Raw genomic sequence first — 19,824 nt, 5'->3', positions numbered from 1 at the left:
CTTTAATTTAAAAATCTTTCCGCCTGAAGATTTTGGTTGAGGATTTATGAATCTCATCAACTCCTCATCAGACACCGAAGGTTTGTCTGATTGAGATACATTAGGTTTTACCTTAGGAGTTTTCGAAGTTTCACCCAAAGATTTTGAACCATAGACTGCCTGTTCAAATTCTTCTGGTTCACATAAAATGTGATTGTCAGCAGGAATATGCTTATTTTTGACAATCTCATTTTGTTCGACTAACTCCTCAACAGAACCATCTTCTTCACTAATGGTAAAAACAGAATTACTATTAATGTGAATCGGTTCTTGAGTTGATTTGTTTTGATCAACATTTTTAGGTTCAACTGTAATCACTTCAGGACATTGTTTAATGTCTGGAATGCTATAGTAATCTTCTTTAAAGGGAGGAGGAATTTCAACAAACCCTAAACCTGCTTTCCCATTTTTCTTGTGGGAACTGTTTACTTCAATTATTTCATTTAGTAAAAACGAGGAATCTTTCCAAGTTTATTTTTTAATTCCAAAATTTCATTTTCCAGTTTAGAAATGCAAGTTCGGAGTCTGAGAATCTCCTGAAAATGTTGTTCAACCACTATAATCTTACATTGAACCTCAGCTTTTAGATCATGATTTCTTTCAGACAGTTTTTGAATTTTTAAAGTTGATTGTTCTAGTAATTTTGATTTCTGTTTGTAGCATTCATTGATCATAAAAAGCTCTTTTGTGAGAGAACTGTTATGAGTTAAAGCGATTTCTAGTTTAGATTTGATTTCAGCATATTCAGAACATTCTAACACAACATTTAAAGGTTCAGTTACGTTAACATGAGGTTCAGGACATACCTCGTCAAACTTAGCCATGCAAGCATACGATTCAATGTGATCAGAATTTGCATTGTCAGATTTGGCTTGCACAGTTGAGTTATCAGATGAACTCTGATGAGAATCAGTTTCAGAGTCTGATGTGTCACTCTCTTCAGATACTTGATCACTACTAGCATCTTCAAATTTATCAACGGGTTCAAATACCGCAAGGCTGGCCTGATTTCCGAACACCTCTGCGACCAATCAACTCCTTCATTAGAGGCGAAAAGAGCTTGATTGTTGTTTAACTTGTTCTTATCTCCTTCAGAGGAACTCCTGTTGCCTTGATCATTACCTGATGAATTCTTTCCTTGTGATCTCTCAACATTGCGTGGACCGGAATATTCCTTTCTTGGCTTGTCACATTCTTTGGAAAAATGACCAAAGTCCCCACAATTGTAGCATTTAACTTTCAACTTATCAAAACCAACTCGTTTATTCAAAGTTGGAAGATCTTTCCCTGTTCTTTGCATGAACTTCTTGACCTTTCTCACAATCATAGCCATATTCCATTTTAGATCCATCAATTCAAGATCATCAGGATCAATTTGATCATAATCCTCATCGGTTAGATCACTAGTGGCAATTTTGCTACCCACCAATTGTTCGTATGATGTCATGAAAGCACATAGAAAAGCAAACTGATGTTCAGCTTCTTGAAGGTTTACTTTAGGTAATGTACTTGAAGTATTGGTGGTAGACTCTGATTTCGACCCTGAGGCCATAAAGCATACATTAGCTGAATTGTTTACATTAGAATTTTCCTCTTCAGTTTGAGTGAAGAAAGCAGTAATTGAGACTGAACTTTGACTTGAAGAGTTTGCTGGCATTGCTCCACCATAAATTGAAGGATTCTGATTTTGATTGTCCTTCAATGACGTTTGACACTTTAATTCAAATTCTCTTTCTTCAATTTTATTAATAAACTGAACAGCTGTAAGTTCAGTATTACGAAAGAAACCGTTTTCTTTCAACACAAAGAGAAAAGTCGAATATGATGAAGGCAATGCGTTCTTCAACGTATCTATCTTGTCATTTTCTGTCGGCTCTAGATTAACATTGGCCATTTCAACCACTAGATGACTAAAACGATTTATCATTTCTTCAACCGTTTCATTCTTCATCAAAATAAAGTTTCTGAATTGAAACTTCACAAGTGTTTTCTTGCTCTCTAATGTATTCCCCAGGCTTCATCAAAATAAAGTTTCTTCAACCGTTTCATTCTTCATCAAAATATCTATCTTGTCAGTTTCTGTCGGCTCTAGATTAACACTGGCCATTTCTTTAACCGTTTCATTCTTCATCAAAATAAAGTTTCTGAATTGAAACTTCACAAGTGTTTTCTTGCTCTCTAATGTATTCCCCAGGCTTCTTCTTTTCAAAGTATCAAATAATGATGCACAAATCTTTATAGTGCTGTATTGATGAAAGATTTGTTCAGGTAACGCCATAGTGAGTGTTGAATAAGCCTTAGTCTCACTTTCAAAGTCTTTTAATTCCTGAGTTTCATAATTCTTGAATTCTTTCGGAGTTCAGCCGAGATTGTTACTTCCAACCAACGGTGCAACATACATAACATCAAGATAACGAACACTACTCGGATGAACGAATCCCAATTGAGCACGAAATCTCGGTTCCCACCGAGCAAAGTCGGATAATTTCAGCAGTTTTGGACACTTGTTGTGGCTCCTAATTTCATTGTCCATGGTAAGCATTTGCTGCATAAGGGAACTTTGAGAAGCTAAAGCATAGAACGAGGCGTTTTGAGAAGCCATGATCACACTTTATTGAAACTTCAAGGACTAAAATTGTCAATACTTAAAAACTTCAGGTTACTATTCACACGAATGGGAAAACAGTAACGAATGTGAATTGCTTAACGAATGAATGATATTCGTTAAGATGAATGAACCGAATGAGCAATATAACGACTGAGTATCACGAATAGAGAATGAATAGCGAATGGGTGAACGAATGAGCTTTTAGCGAATAAGGTTTAAGCGAAAGAAGTTTATGTAACGAATGTGGTTTTAACGAAAGTGAGGGATTAACGAAAGAGTCGTTGAGTTTTAGCGAATGAGCGGTTAAGTCTTAACGAATGAGTAGTTAAGACTTAGCGAATGAGCAGTTCAGGATTAACGAATCAGTATTCATCATTAACGAATAAGAACTCATAAATTCAAACTTTTCAATCCTATTCAGTTCTTAGTCCATATCAATCCGTATTAGCCTAAAGTCATTAAAATGACTTTCAATCTATTCGTAACTTGATTCCGAACCTAATCTCACTTGTCCGGATTCATAAACAACAACTAATACGATCAATTAACCACCTCGTTCTTAACCAGTTTGTAACATCCAAACCACAACTCAATTGAACCTTAATCCGTTATCAATTTAAACTCTAACTTCATTCAAACGAACTCTAACTTTCATGATTATTCAATTAACTGATCAATTTCAATGAAATACGTTAATTACAGTTCCAATTTCAATGAAATACGATCCTCTGTTTCAATTCAACTCAATTAACCTTCAAATCCTATCAATTCATCATGAATTGAATCAAATACGAGATGAATTATACGATTAATCAACACGAGAATCATCAAAGATCAGATCTCAGGCTCTGATACCACTTGAGAGAGCATAGATGGATCTAGATCTTGTGATTACATTGATGTTCATGTTGATTTGTTATACGATTAGGCTATGGTTACGTTAGTAGGTGTAGTGTGTGTATTGAGATGGCAATCGGACAGAGTAACGAGATGATGGATGGAAATAATCAGAACTATTATTATGTAATACATTACGGGGGATATATATAGGAGATGGCCCTATTCATTAAGATAAACTTAACGAATAGGTCATTCGTTACAATTACTTTAACGAATAAACATGCTTATTCGTTAATACATTAAATGATAGCGAATGGCCCTCATTCGTTATCCCATTCGTTAAACATGGTTAACGAATGAGCTTACATTTAGACGAATGTATTACATTCGTTACGGAGTAACAAATGTAACTTACAATAGAGCGAATGACCTTTTTACCATAATTACATTATAACCCCTATACTTTAATCTATTACATTAATAACCCTGATAAAGATTGAGACGGACAAAATATGCATCAACACACCCCAAAACATTATAAAGCGTTAAAAATGGGATTATGAAGAACTCACCTTGATATCGTAGGTAAACATGAAATAAAAGCCGTAAGCACGATAACGACACCGAAGCAACCGAAAGTGCGGTAAAGAATCCGAAATAATTGAACTTCTCGAGCTATAATTAAAACACAACAAAATCTAACTATCGGGATTTGAAAAGGTTATATATATATTTGGTGAACGAGATATTGCAGTATTTTAATATATTTGATTAGCATTATATTTAACTTTAATGAAAATTTATAATGAACTATAGGATTTTAATATTATAACTTTAAAAACCCAATATTAATATGGGAAAATTGAGGCATAGATTTTATTGAAAATTTTATCTTAAAAATCAACGTGTTATAAAGTTAACGAAGAAATTTTACCGAATTAAAGCTTACCGAAATAAAAGCTAACAAATTATAAACTAACTTTAACAGTTTAAATTATTTAATTAATAATAAATAATTTATTATTAATGAGAGGACCTTTATATTTATAGAATACAAATTTTATCGTTCTAATAATTATTCCGAATATGATTACATTATAGAGTTTAACGAATCGAAAAGAAGATATTATATTTAATGTTTTTAATGAAACTTTAGCGAATATGAAAAGTTGGGTTTTTGGATGAGCTTTGATAAAATTAATTTGTAATAATTTTTATGTGACAAAAAAATGATTTTTATTTGATTAATATGATTTTTTTATTTTAAAAGATTTATATATATATATATATATATATATATGGTTTATAAATAATTAATTTAAATGATTTAAAAAAAAATAAAACAACATTGTGCACTAACCCGGGTTCAAACCTGGGTCCGGTGTGTATAACACTTGTATCTTAAACAATTGAACCAATAGCTTGTTTGTTAAAAAATACAGAAACAGATTTATGTATATAGTATATCCATATCTTCTTCATAATATACCCTAGCTTTCAATCTATTCAATCCTTCCCATATTCGTAGAAATTGATTTAGGGCTTATGTTATACGGCTCAAAAGGATTCAAAAGCATATAGAAATACCTGTTAATGTTCTTGCTTGACAGAGAACTATGGTGGCCGGAAAATGATTCTTGATGGATTAATTTATTGATGTAGAGAGTTTGTTAGTGTATGTAGATGGTTGTAGCAAGTTTAGTCGTAGGTTAGGATTGTATTTATACTATGAATTGAACAAATACTCGTTAATTGGTGTTAAATGGTCTTTGGCCGGTTTTCCGGAAAACATCGCGGCATTACGGGGATTAAATCAATGATTAGGATGTTATAAATCAATTAACATGTTGATTATTGTTTGATATTGAAGTCTAAACACGTTACCACGAAATAATCGGTCAAAGATGCGAGAATATCGGGTGTTTGGGGGCTGCCGGAATGCGCGGACGGTGGCCGGAGGAAGCTGCCGGGGAAACGTGGTCTAGGTGGGGGTTTGGGATTGTTTTTATATATTTTGAGTATTTTACACATCTAGCCCCTCAGCTTTCAATAATTATTAGAACTGCTTTTAAGTTTCATTTACAAAAGCGACCCTAAACTTTGAGAGGTATAAGGTATGAAAATAAAAGTTTATAAAACTTGGATCTCTTGTATATTATTCCCGCATAGTTCGCAACTCAATTAAATTTAATAAAACTTTAAATAAAAACGTTAATCCCAATTTTTTATAATTGAACAAAGCATGAACAAACGATAACCGTGAATCATCGAGAATATTATATTAATATTAATGATGAACGTTGAAAACAAATGAAACGACGAAATGGGTTGATTTAACGAACGTAAATATAAATCTAAATACGAATAAAAATGAGACACAAAATATACGTAATGAAATATATATATGTATATATATTAATATACAAAACCGAAAAAATTTAAATGGGCCGGATTTTCGGGTTTGAAAAGTAACGAATGTTACACGCAGAACACTCTCCGTTCAGTGGAACGGTCGAAAGCTCCTCCAGACTTTCCTTTCGTTTAAGAAGATCTTTCAAAAACTTGGCATATTTCGTCATATGCCGGAGGGACTCAATAAACAGAAGGTTAATCCAAAGCTGCCTAAACATATCTAAGAATTTCCCGTACTCTGCTAAATTTCTGATTCTTAAGACAGGCTGGATACGAGACACGAGCATGATCTATAATCGATGAAGGCCTAACATCTCTCGGTTTCTTCTCTTCACTCCCTCCAACTATGGGCTCACTGGTTGGTGCGGTACTTGCTGGGCCTAGCCTAGGTTGCACCCTTTCAGGAGTCTTCATCATTATCTCCTCATCTATCAACTCATCTCTCTCCTCTACCTCAACATCTCTCTCTGGACCTAAAACCCTACCACTACGGGTGGAAATGCCATTTAACTGAGCAGCCAGATTTTTCAAAGTGGAACCTGAAAACTAACCTGGGTGTCTCTCATCTAAACGTCGGGATATAACACCTACGGTTATTTGAAGATCTAAGAGTGCGGACTGATGATTTCTTAATAGCAAATCATGATCGGTAATTTTCTTTTAAGTTTCCTGATCTCTAACTAGTATTTGCTTCATCATCTCTTCTAACCTACCCATACCACTACTCAAATCCTACCCACTACTCCCACCCTGACTACTTTGATCCCCCCTGAATGACTGATCCTGCCCCCGGTTAGGATTTAGATTTGACGGGAAACCAGGGGGTGCACCGGAAGAACCCCAATTAGGGTTATAATTATTATTTTTATAATTGTTTCAATTTGAATTATTATTTATATTAAATGCACTAGGAACCGTATTCTGCCCTCCTAGACTCTTAACTTAACTAAAACTACTAACCGGCAAGTGAACCGGTCGACGCTAGTACAGCTAAGTAAGTCCGGATATCGAACCCACGAGGCTCTTTTAATTACGTAAACTAGCTAAATTAGACTCAACTACATACAAGACTATTTATTTATATTATTGGGGGGTTTTACTAAAAACTAATATTAAATTAATTACTAAGACTTAAAGATGACTTAAACCTAGACTTAATTCAAATGATGTTAAGCAACCACCTAGGCTAGAATCCCCTAAGTTTAAGTTATCAAGTAAACGGGAAAATATTTAGTTATGGAATTGGGATTGTAAAATAGACGCTTAAAAGAAAACCCGAACAGGACCCCTGACCCTTCTCAAAAAGACACCTATGGCTTTCTAATAAGTTTTAACACTCACAAGTATTAAAAATCAAGTTTCCTTACGGCCACCTAATTAATTACAAACTAATTCCTTTATACGAAATCCTACCTTACAACGCGGAAATAAAAGGCAGTTTAATATATTCAATTGACTTAATAGACAATATTAAATAATCAAACCTAAACGGACTCCATACGAAGAACTAAATCTAGCAAGACTAAATAATAAAGATCTATTAATAACCTAGCACTTTACAGATATTTAGGTTAGCAGCACACTTAGGTTTATTTAATTAAATAATATTATTCCTATGATCTTATTCGAAATCAATCATAAAATAGTCATCATAATGACAAACAATAATCAAGGCAACTATGGGATAATAAAACTCAACAAACAACCCTAAACACACATATGCATCAACTTAATAATATTAAACCTTTTACTAGTTCATAAAACCATAACGATAAATAAATCCCAAGTTAAAAGCTAACATCAACAAAGGTTCATCATAAGCCTAGGCAGTCTATAATGTTTAGCGTAGCATAAAAAAATCAAACTAAACAATGAAAAAGGAAATCATGGTGATAAACAAAAGAAACAGAAGATTAAAGGTGATAAAACCCATGGTCTTCGTTCTTGATTAATAAGCACATCACCGTATGATTCCAAGCCTCCAAAACCTCCAAAATATCACCTCTTGAGCTCCAAATTTCGTCCAAGTCGGCTGGTGGCTTTGTTTAAAGTTGAGTTTAGAGGTGTTTAAATAGGTTTTCAAGGCCCAAAATAAACAAAAATCGAAGTTTCTGGAAAAAAGTGCCCGCCGCGCCGCGCGGCGGGCCTTGTCCCTCCCCGTCGAGCGGCGCTCCGGCAAATGGGAGGGGGACTGGTCTGGTCCGGTTCAATTCTGATGCTCCGGTTCGCCGGTTTAGCTCATTTTTGCTTGTTTTTAGCCCTTTTTAACCACGAACAAGTCCCGGGACCTACATTATTCAAATGTGTTAGTAATATACAAATTCTAATAAAAACCAATTATAAACTAATAAAATATTATAGAAAATGTACACAGGATTTATGTATATTTAACGTTATATCATGTGTCGAGTCCACGACAATTATTCTGCCTGCGACCACGCCCACGGTTGGTGTAGAAGGCTTGTGGGGCGGGTGATGGTTGTGGGGCAGCCTGTGGTTGAAGACCTAGTTGAGCAAGAAGTTGTTGAAAGGTTTGAATTGTTGAAGACGAGGTTGCCTGGTTACGATTACCTGTGACAACTGTAAAGGCCTGAACATGTGAGACATCAGGGGTTGATTTCTTGATCATGAAGTCATGATCGGATAGAAGGCCATGTAGTTCAATGAACATGGATGGGAATTGGCGAGTAAGGAGAGTGGTCTTCATGCCATTTTACTCTTCCCGAAGACCAGATATTACAACCATCACAATGTCCTTCTCTTTCATTGGTTCACCAAGGCTAGGGCATCAGAATACTCTTGGGCTCGAGAAAGATAGGCGGATGGTGTTTCATCTTCGGTCATTTAAATTTTCAACAACTACGTTTTGAGGGTGTATTCCCTTGAGGAAGTATGCGGGGTGTAAGCACGCTCAAGGGACAACCAAAGGTCGCAGGATGTAATGCCTTGAACATGTCGAAAGAAGGCTTCGGAGATGGTGGATAGAAGAAGCATCCGAACATGAGCATCATTAGAGACCTAGATGGGGTGACTTGGGTTGGATTGTCGTGTTGGTGTAGCGCCCTCTTTTCCTGAGGAGGTTGCTGGAGTAAGGATTTTCGGTGGGTAGGGGATTCTCCCATCAATATAACTGAACAGGTTGTTGGTAACAATGAAGGGTTAGATCATTGCCTTCCAATACCCATAGTTTGTGTTTGTGAGAGAGAATCCAAATTGGTGTGGTAACAATGAAGGGTTAGATCATTGCCTTCCAATACCCATAGTTTGTGTTTGTGAGAGAGAATCCAAATTTGTGTTGATTTGAGCAGTTTTGTCTGCTATAGAAAAGACAGTAATGAGGTCCATTGTTTGGCTAGAAGTTGTGTTTGATCTGTTTGACTTTGATACCAAGATAAACTTGGTAATAATTAGTTGTATTGATTAAAGGAGAATACAAGAAATAATATAAATATCATATTTACACATAGAACCCTCTAATAGTTAATATAGGGACTGTCTGATATCCTCTAGTAATCAATATATAATTAATAGAGAGACTGTGTAATATAGTGTTACAAAGTTAATCATTATGTGTATAACGCAGGCGATTAGATAGGAACTTATTAAGTGGACATATCCCTTCAAACATCAACTGTCTTACATTGCTCAGACAGCTGTAAGTTTTTTTTCTTTTAGCCCAAAAAATGCATATTTACTTTGAAGAATTTTGTTGACTTATTTTGTTTAGGTATCTATCGAACAACAAGTTGGAAGGTCCGTTGCCCGATCTATCTAGCATGACAATCTTAAACTATTTGTAAGTGACTAATGTTGCGCACATGTATTTCTTACTTCCACCATTAAACTTGAAATTATGCCAAACAAGTACTTTTTCTTCAAAACGACATTACAGGGATATGAGCAATAATTCTTTTGAATCATCAGAGATTCCTCCATGGTTTTCATCCTTGCAGTCTCTTACAACTCTGTACATTTCTCTCCCTTTGGATTCATGTTACATGTTCTTTCGTTTTACATTAACAGTCTTACTTCAAGATCATTAAATTTGTAATATCAGGATGATGCATGATACCGGGCTTAAAGGAGAAGTGCCTGTTGACTTGTTTCACATTCCACATATAGAGACTTTGTGAGGACATATGAGTATATGACATTTGATTGTCTTTTTTCCTGTTTAAGTACTAAATAGCTTTCTAATTTTTTACAGGGTACTAAGAAACAACCGACTTAATGGTACCCTCGATTTTGGAGATTCTTATAGCGAAAGTCTTAAGCTTATCGATATGAGCAATAACTTAATTTCAGCCTTTGTGCAAAGAAGTCACTCTGCTAATCTCATGTATGTTCTGCAGAACTGTGATTTCCTTGACTTTAATAAATAAACTGAGTTTTACATATGAATCAAAAATATTTTTTTACAATGATATTCTAAAAGATGAAATCATGGACTAATAACCAAGTTTCAGTATTGTTCCAGTAAAGTCACTTAAAACACTTTTATCTAACAAAAACTACTCTTTTAAAAACTATATTTGCTGATCTTGGAGTCATAACATTACTATGCATGACCCGCTGAACACGGGTAAGTAGCTTCACAGCTTCAGGCGCGAGGAAACCAAAAGTGTCAAAAGCAAAAGGAATAAATACATGTTGGTTGTCAAGACACGCCTTTTCATGTTTTGCCACCTTACCAGAAGCAGCTTTTAATGCGGCTTGACCGACCGCGAAACCACTACTCCCTAAGCCCACCAAAGGAGAAACCCCTGTTAAATCCACACACACGTGTTTCCCTCCTATCCATCCAAAAACCAAAATGTCAGCCGGTCGAAGAGATGATCTTCCCTCCGACGGGTCAGTCAGGAAATTCACAGGTGCTTCTTTCTTAACAGAAATTCCAGCTCGCCTGAATATATCAAAGAGCACATCCCTAACCAGATCGTGTCGGTACTTGAACCCCGGGAGCTCTTTACAGTGCACCGCATGCTCCCCATATGAGTCTAAGCACGCTTTACGACAAACAGGACATATCTCATCAACCGAAAATAGGGGAATCATAAGGCGATACTTAAGGATACTACGATACTCCACTGGAGACATATGCTGGCCTAACGGGATAGCAAGAAGAAAATCTTGAGCATGTGGTGCTTGTAGACACTCAAAAATGGCTTTTTGTCCGCTTGTCATGTTAAAGTGTGACTCCATGTCGTGAACAATTTTACTAAAAAGAGTGCTCGCCAATGCATGCTGGGCTTTAGAGGGGGCGGTCTCTTTATTAGAGAAACTGCTAAAATCGAAGCTTGGAATCATATCACGAAGACAAGCCAGAGCACAAGAATAATCAGAATCCATCCCACATATACCACTGTCTCGCAAAATGTGATCCTGAAGCACCCACGATTGGGATCTCGAGGCCACAAACGCATAAGAGGAAGCCTCTACTGCCGAATACAACCCCAAACCCCCATTCTTAATGGGTAAGGAAGCAAGTCGCCATTGGAGGTCTCCAAAGAAAGGACCGCCACAAACTACAATGTCCTCGATCGCCTCACGCAATCCCTTGTCAAAAAACACCGCTGCCTCCATCATGTGTACAGGTTGGCATGTTCTCAAACCGAAGGAAAGTTTAGGAATACCCATACATGATCGAAGCAAAAGTAACTCACTCTGCGGGTCACCAAGTTTTGGGAGAAGACGCATCAAATCAACAGCATTAGTAGCTCTCTTCTTTGCCAAACCCTTAATAAACCCGGTGTCTTTACTAACAGCTCCCCCAAGAAGCTTCACCCCTAATAATGGTCTCCCGATGTCAGCAGGGAATAAACCGTCACGAGACTTCGTACCATCACAAGAAGGCCAAAATAGCTCAGTTTTCTTAATATTCAGTTCAAGACCCAAAGTTGGACCCGTCACCTTAATGATATCTAGCACTTTAGCCACCTCCATTGAATCTCCAATGACTGTCCCATCATCAAGATACCAGGCATGAAGAAGAAGCTTGCAATTGTCTCGAATATGATGCACAAGGGGGTGTAAAACCAAGGAAAAAAGGAGTGGTCCCAATGGGTCTCCTTGTTGAACCCCTGTGGTGGACCAAATATTATCATCCCCAAGATATAGTCTTGATGGCTGCCCATATAAAATTCCACCCACAAGGAAATAGAAGGGCATCTGATCCTTATCTCATGAAGTAAAGCTGATCTATCCACCATATTAAATGCATTAGAAAAATCAACTGTAAGCATTGCAAGAGACTCATCAGTGTGTCGCTCACTCAATACCCTGTTGGCGCTATGTAATATGGCCTCCGCACCACCCGACACACCAACCCCAAACTGGAAATCATTAAGGTATTTGGTCATTTCTTTGCCAACCCCTTTCATAGCCACCTTAGAAACCAAACGCCTCCATATAGTACCCGCTGCAATAGGTCGAATCCCGTTGTCGAGTTTTAAAAGTGGTGTAAGAGGAGCAGACGCGACAAACTCTGCCAAAGTAGACGGACATCTCCCTCCTAACCATAAATTAACCACTGCAGTGATAGCACATATGAGGTCAGTGGCAATAGCCGACCCTTCTCCACAAAGAGCATCCAAAATATGTTGCGCTCTCAAACCGTCCCTCCCACACGAAGTTCCTTTGGGAAACGATTTAATGCAACCAAGGACACTATCAACCTCTGCCACAAGAGGAGGCTCGGAATAAGTCATGTTCGGCATAGACGGTGGCTTCTTGTACGGGTGTTTAGCTTCTAAAGCCTTTGTGGTATCAGAATTGTAAGGTGCAACACCAGATGAGCATAACACCTTTACTGCAGCAGTAAAGTGACCATCCGCAACTTTTCGAAGACACTGTTTAACGTTATTGTTGACAAGATCCCCCTCCTTTTGAATATCCATGTCACCTTGGCCTAAGGACCTCAAACCAGAACCATTTAACAGATTTTTAATTAACATGGTAATACCGTCAACTTTCCCCCATGTGGCTAAAGAACTCATTATTGAATGATGTTGCATGGCTTTCTTATTCCCGGACCTGCTTTCGTGCCTATTTTTGGGTCTGAACACCTGTAAAGTGCAACGAGGAAGAAGTAACAGCCTAACCCACGCATCAACAGAATCTGGTTGAGCGACCACTTTATAGAGTGTTGTTTTCAAAGCTTGCGAAAATGCCATCCGACAACTATAAGGGATACTCTTGACGGTAACGATAGGTGCCTTAAGTACACGATCAAGGAGGGAGACATCCAACACGAAGGACTCATGAACAGTTGTCTCGGGGCCCTTGATAAAAGGTTTCGAAATCCCAATAATGTGTGTATCCGAGTCAATTGCATGATCATTAAACTTCACAATGCCATCAGGGTGATGACAAGCACGTTTCAAGCTCTGAAGGTTCATGCAATCCCCACACAACCATTGATCCAACACCTTCAATGTTTCATCCACTTTCAAAAACAAGCCATAGTCTATAGAGATCGCCTCCCGCAACACACTTTTACGTTCTTCTTTAGTAAGGTGCACACTCTTGAGATGAGAGATCAAACGAGAAATCCCCTTATTTCCCGCTCCACCATTCGAACAACAATGAAACGCACGGAACGGACACGGCCATGAGCCGTTCAAAGTAGAGGAATGAGTTGTCATAAAATTTGACAAAACGATAGTAAAACTTAAAAAGACATTTCATCGAACACTTGGCGCGCAGTTATAAAGAAAACCCCGTTTCACAAAAAGGGGTAGCGGTGCAGCTTGTTGTGAGATTGGGTTTTGCGATTCAAAAAATGGGCAGCTTGTTTTTAAAAGATTGGGTTTTGCGATTCAAAAAGGGGTAGCGGCACAGCTTGTTGCCCGCTTGCCTTCTGTTTCGATGTAATCCAATAAACAATTAATAGTACATTAATATATAGTTTAAAAACTACTCAAGTTTCAATATTATCCCAATCTTGTGATTTTTTTTATAAATGCTAATATTTTTTTCAAATTAATTGACCTAAATTAAAGATATATGAATCTTGGTTACTATTTTGTGCTTATTTTAATCAAGTTGAAGTAAATGGAAAAGTTATAAAACTTGGTTCTTATTTATTGAATCCTTTTCACAGTTACCTCTAATTGTAGGTTGAACTTGAAAACAAAGATGATCACCAAGGTTGCATATAACTTCAATTTAAGTCACTTAATTAGAAGCTTTAGCATTTATAAACTTTTTTCTTTAGATCAGAACAATATTGAAAGTTGGTTATTATTTTATGATTTCATCTCTTTTAGAGGAAAACCATCACCAAATATTGAAACTTTGTTGCTATCAAGTGAAATATTCCCTTAAAGTTAGTTATAAGGTTTTACGCATTTTGAATGCATTTTGATTCATTTTCAGGCTCATCAATAATCCAGTTTGTAAACTTGAAGCAACAGAAACATATTGTCATCAACCTAAAGAGTCCAACTCATCATATTCAACACCTTCAAACAACTGTATTCCTGCTACCACCTGCAGTTTGGATCAAATTTCAAGCCCGAATTGTAAATGCGCATATCCGTATACAGGCACCTTAACATTCAAGGCTCCTTCATTTTCTGATCTGGGAAACTCAACTATCTATACATCCATTCAAAGTTCCATGATGAGTTCTTTTGAATCTAACAGGCTCCCTGTTGACTCAGTTTCACTACTTAGTCACCCCAGCATGAGTTCGTACTACTTCGTGGTGAACCTAGAGATTTTCCCATCTGGTGGTGAACGGTTCAGTAGGTCAGAGATTTCTATGATAGGATTTTTGTTTAGTAGCCAAACATATAGACCTCCATCCAGTTTTGGACCATACTCTTTTCTAGGCAACACATATCTTTTCTTTTCAGGTAAAGCATCATAATTAACTTTCTAATTATAGAGGTGTAAACGAGCCAAGCTCGACTATTTTTAATTTAAGAGAGCTCAAGCTCAGCTTGTGAGTATCTTTTCAAGCTTGAGTTTGGCTCATTTATTAGTTACTAATTAAGTTATATACATTTTTAATTACTTTTTATATATAACATAATATATGTTATATTTAGCTATTTTTATCATAATTTATATATAATAATTATTATTATAAAAGTATATGTTTAATATACTTGATAAATTTGATAAAAAAAAATATTCTCATTTAGGCTATCAAGTCAACTCAAGCTGACAAGTGAAGCTTGGTCTCAGGTTCGCAATCGGCTTGTCGGTTATTTATTTATTAATTAGTTTTTATACATCTATAATCATATATCCTTCTTTTTAAATTTTGTGCATAAATAACTTACACTATTTAGTTACTTTATCATACTTTCATGTATAATATTAATTATTACAAAGTATATACTTAATATATTAAATAAAAATCACATAAACATTCAGGCTCCGGAGCTAGCTGGGCTTGATAAGTGAAGCTCTGGCTCGTAGCTCGTTTATAAACAAGCTTATTTTTAAGCTTGAGCTCGTTTAAGCTCAACTTAAATCGAGCTTTTTGCGAGTAGCTCACTAGCGACTTGGTTTGCTTCACCCTTACTTTCTGTGAAGCTGATCCATTGCTACTTAATGCATATTTGGCTTCAAAATAACCTTTTTTATTTATTCCTAATTTGAAGACGCAGAGAAGGGAAAACACAAAATGGTTAGCATTGGAGTTATCATTGGAGGATCAGTAGGTGGTTGTGTTCTAGTCTTATTACTTTTCATTGCTGGACTACATGTTTACCGAAAACGAAGAGCTGAAAAGGCTACTAGCATGAACACTCCTTTCGGTAAGTCCTAAAAGATAGTAAATAATATTAAAAAGAAAAAGAAAAACTTGGCTGAGGCGGAAGAGTACGTATATGGTGAATGATGATTGATGAGTATAAAACTTTACTCTTGCAGCTTCTTGGGACCCTGACAAAGGAAATGGTGATAAACCTCAACTAAAAGGGCCAAGATCTTTCACATTTGAAGAGCTTAATGCGTGCACAAATAACTTTACACCAACCGCCAGTATAGGCTCCGGCGGTTATGGGATGGTTAGTTGTAGTAAATTTGCAACCGCGTTTGTTCGTGTTTTTTACCAGCTTTTGCTAACAATATATGTGTAGGTCTATAGAGGGACTCTACCAAGTGGGCAACTGGTTGCCATTAAAAGAGCTCAACATGGATCAATACAGAGTGGAGTTGAGTTTATAAATGAGATTGAGGTTCTTTCAAGGGTTCATCACAAGAATCTTGTTAGTCTTGTTGGTTTCAGTTTGGATGCAGGCAAACAGATGTTGGTCTATGAGTATGCTGTAAACGGGTCCCTCAAGGATAGTCTTTTGGGTATTCTTATTTTTTCTTCTCTCGAATGCAAAATGTTTGGAAAAGTAACTCTAAAATGCTTCTAAACAGGGAGGTCCGGGATCAGGTTGGACTGGACCAGAAGACTTCAAATAATCCTTGGAGCCGCGAGAGGTTTGCAGTATCTGCATGACCTTGTTGATCCTCCCATCATACATAGTGATGTCAAGTCAACTAATATCTTACTTGACACCCACTTAAATGCCAAAGTTTCTGATTTCGGTCTTTCCAAACCACTCGGTGATTCTAACCGCGCTCTTGTTACAACTCATGTCAAAGGCACAGTGGTTAGTCAACTTTCTTCCATGTCCACTTTCTTTTTTTGACCCTAAAGATTTGTACATTGTAAAAAGTGACTGAAATAGGCCGCAAACGAACTGAACACTCAATGAACTTTTGGTGAACAGTGTCGTTTATGCTCGTTTATTTAATAAACGAACAAACATGGACACCATTGTTTATTCATCTAGGTAAAGGAACGAACGTGAAAACATGTCTTGCTCATTTATTCATGTTTGTGGACATTCGTTTTCGTTCATTTATTTAAATTCGTTTATGTTCATTCGTTTACGTTTATTTATAAAACTATTTTGTTTTTTTGGTCCACTACAATTTCGTCTAGTTTTATGAAATTAAATTATCGCCCATTACAATTTACTCTAGCTTTAGTTATTTGTAATTTATTTTGGGCCCAACAGATTGATGCTCACATTTAATTTTAATTGGTTTTCAATCAACTATGTTCCTTTATGTTCATTTTATCCATGTTTAGTTATGTTCGTTCGTGTATGCTCATATTGTTGTTCGTTTAAATTATTAATGAACGAACACAAACGCATTCAGTTTCTTAAGAACACAAACAAGAAAACCATGTTCGGTTAATTGTTCATGTTCAATCGTCTGTTTGGTTATTGTTGAACAAACGGACATGAACAAACTGAAATTAATAATATTTCTGAAGGACATAATTAAATGGAGGAGAACCCTGAATATGCACAGGAAATAAACCCTAGACAAATCTATAATGAGTCCACGGATTAAAGACAACTAAACATGGATAATGACTAGTGATAACTATATTTAGCGCGTCTTAACTGAATAGTTTTAAACTAAATAAGCTCTAAAAGTAAATGCTTTTAATCATTACAGGGCTACATTGATCCCGAATACTACGTGACTCAACAAATGACTAAAAAAAGTGATGTTTATAGTTTTGGAATAGTGATGTTGGAGCTGATAACAGCTAGGAACCCGGTTGACAACGGTAAGCATATTGTGAGGGTGGTCAAGGAGTCAATGGACCGTAACTTTCGTGAGGTTGTTGACCCAACCATTGGTTTGAGCATTGACCTACACGGGTTAGAGAGATTTGTTGATGTTGCATTTAGGTGTGTGGAAAAAGCAGGAAACCGGAGACCGAAAATGAGTGACGTTGTGAAAGAGATTGAAAATATTATGGAAGCTACGGGTGTTAATCCGAATGGCGAGTCAGCATCCACGTCAGAAAGTTATGGATGGGAAACTAATGGAAACAATCAACTTGAAAGAAGCCCTCTTTACATGTAGTTAAAAAGTAAAAGCAGATGGTTTATATTTGTAAACCAAAATATGGTTTTTGTAGTGAAGTATTTGTGACCGGTGCTTAAATGATCTTGAGTCGAACCCGCTTTGACTAGCTACCTGTAAATTGTTTTGTGAAATTGCAACTGTTTGTGTTTTAAAATTAAGATTTGTATTATTAATATCAAGATGATTTATTTTTATTTCTACTACTAATACTATTATTATTATTATTTTATGATTAATTGGTAATATTCTGGGATGATTTAAAAAGTTATTAAGAATATGGGAAGCAGGCTATTTGCTGAGACCTTTGACTTTCCATATGGCAACCTAATATTCATTGCCAGCAATTTTATCATTTAAATCAAAGATGCTCCGTCCTTACATTCAGGGAACATATATATAATATATTTGTTGGCTTTTGGTTGAATTTAGCTCTCAAGTATCTTAAAAGAGACTGTGTTCACTGTAAAAACTACTAAACATTTGACATTGTTACATAGTTGTAAAGTTTATTATAAATTAGGTTAGTAACCGTGTTAGGGCGCGTTTGTTTCACAGAATGAATTGGAATTGGAATTGGAATTGGAATTGGAATTGGAATTGAAATTTGTATAGGATTTGGAATTGAAAATAATTGGATTTGGAATCTGAACATTCTGATAAGAATTAGAATTTGAAGGAATTGAAATCCAATTTCATTATTGATGTGTTCGTTTGACAAATGAATCGGAATCGGGTTTTTTTTAATGAGGATAACAGCGGAAACATTTTGGTGTTTTTAGATTTTTTTTTTTATTTATATTTTGCGTTATGATTTTTTTATATTTTTTGAATTTTTTAGGGGTTTCTATTTAGATCAAAAACCCCTCAAAAAACATTCAAAAACAATAATAAAAAAAATTCATAACTCAAAATATAAATCGAAAATAGAAAAGTAAAAAAAACTAAAATTTTTTATTCGTTGTTCTTGTTAAAAAAGTCGAGAAAAAATTTTAACAAATTCACTTAAAATCCTCCACATTTTGGAATGTTTTAAAATCCCTTTATTTAAAGGAATTTGAAAGAATTGAATTCCAATTCCAATTCCTTGACAACTGAACACACCAAAATGAATTAAGATTCCAATTCCAACGAAACGAACACGCCATGTCATAGGATTTTAATTCTAAATTCTTTGAATTCCCATGAATTTTATGAAATAAACACGCCCTTAATATATATATTTTTAGCGGCGTTTGGATCACTAACGGGCTACTAACCCATCCAATTGTCTTCATGCTATCCTAAAAAAAATTCACCATAGGCAATGTTTTAAAAACCGGTATGTACCGGCCGGTTGAACCGATTATACCGGATTTTTTGTAAGACAACCGGTATTTAGGGCCCGTTTTTGAGCAGTTTGCTAGAACATCGTACCCCGATCCTTTTAAAAATACCAGTTTAAACCGGCAAACGATTTAAATCCAAGAGATTTTAGATTTTTTTGCAGCCCATATTTTTTAAAAATGACTTTTAACATAGCAAATAAAATTGAAACGAGTATACACGGTAAACGGCGATTCGTTAATCAACAAATTTTGTATAATGCAAATCCAATATGGTTTATTTACATATTTTGTAATTGAGTAATTTCGTATACAAAGTACAAACTTTCTATCTAACTCGATCATTGCTCATGTGTGGTATTTGGTTCAAGTTCGATATTTATTAATGCACTTTCAGGTTATTTTTTGAATAGAAACTGTATTTATATGGAGTTACAAGGTAAATTATTCAACCCGTTTGAACATCCCGATTCAGCCGGTCAGTGGCGGATTAAGTGTTATTCAAGTGGGTATAGACACCCACTTAGATTCGTTTAGTACCTTATATGAGAAGGAAACTGATAAACAGAAGAAAATTAAGGAGGCTGAGTTTTGTTTTTTTTTTTTTTTTTTCCAAGAAAGCCATGAAAGCTCTGAATAAATGAAGAGAAGATGAAATTGTATTGGGAAAGCAAATTTCCATATGAAAACATATGGTCACTT

At 35.9% G+C, this 19,824-nt stretch overlaps 1 protein-coding gene across 1 annotated transcript in view; it reads left to right on the top strand.

Moving 5' to 3' along the window:
- Positions 1-17,797, top strand: part of LOC143628381 (leucine-rich repeat receptor protein kinase HPCA1-like) — a 49,680-nt gene extending 31,883 nt beyond the window's left edge. The window contains exons 9-19 of the mRNA XM_077097994.1: positions 9,483-9,554; positions 9,627-9,695; positions 9,792-9,866; positions 9,957-10,028; positions 10,107-10,238; positions 14,276-14,757; positions 15,514-15,669; positions 15,785-15,921; positions 15,994-16,213; positions 16,283-16,518; positions 17,381-17,797. Coding sequence (XP_076954109.1) covers positions 9,483-9,554; positions 9,627-9,695; positions 9,792-9,866; positions 9,957-10,028; positions 10,107-10,238; positions 14,276-14,757; positions 15,514-15,669; positions 15,785-15,921; positions 15,994-16,213; positions 16,283-16,518; positions 17,381-17,797 — 2,068 coding nt within the window. The remainder of the gene's footprint in view (positions 1-9,482; positions 9,555-9,626; positions 9,696-9,791; positions 9,867-9,956; positions 10,029-10,106; positions 10,239-14,275; positions 14,758-15,513; positions 15,670-15,784; positions 15,922-15,993; positions 16,214-16,282; positions 16,519-17,380) is intronic.
- The last annotated feature ends 2,027 nt before the right edge of the window (positions 17,798-19,824 follow it).

This window comes from Bidens hawaiensis, unplaced genomic scaffold (assembly GCF_021521415.1).
Source record: "Bidens hawaiensis isolate Kalapana, Puna unplaced genomic scaffold, B.hawaiensis_p1.1 tig00004931_1, whole genome shotgun sequence".
Lineage (NCBI taxonomy): Eukaryota > Viridiplantae > Streptophyta > Magnoliopsida > Asterales > Asteraceae > Bidens > Bidens hawaiensis.
The sequence above is the reverse complement of the archived record's forward strand: the minus strand, read 5'-3'. Positions and strand labels throughout refer to the sequence as shown.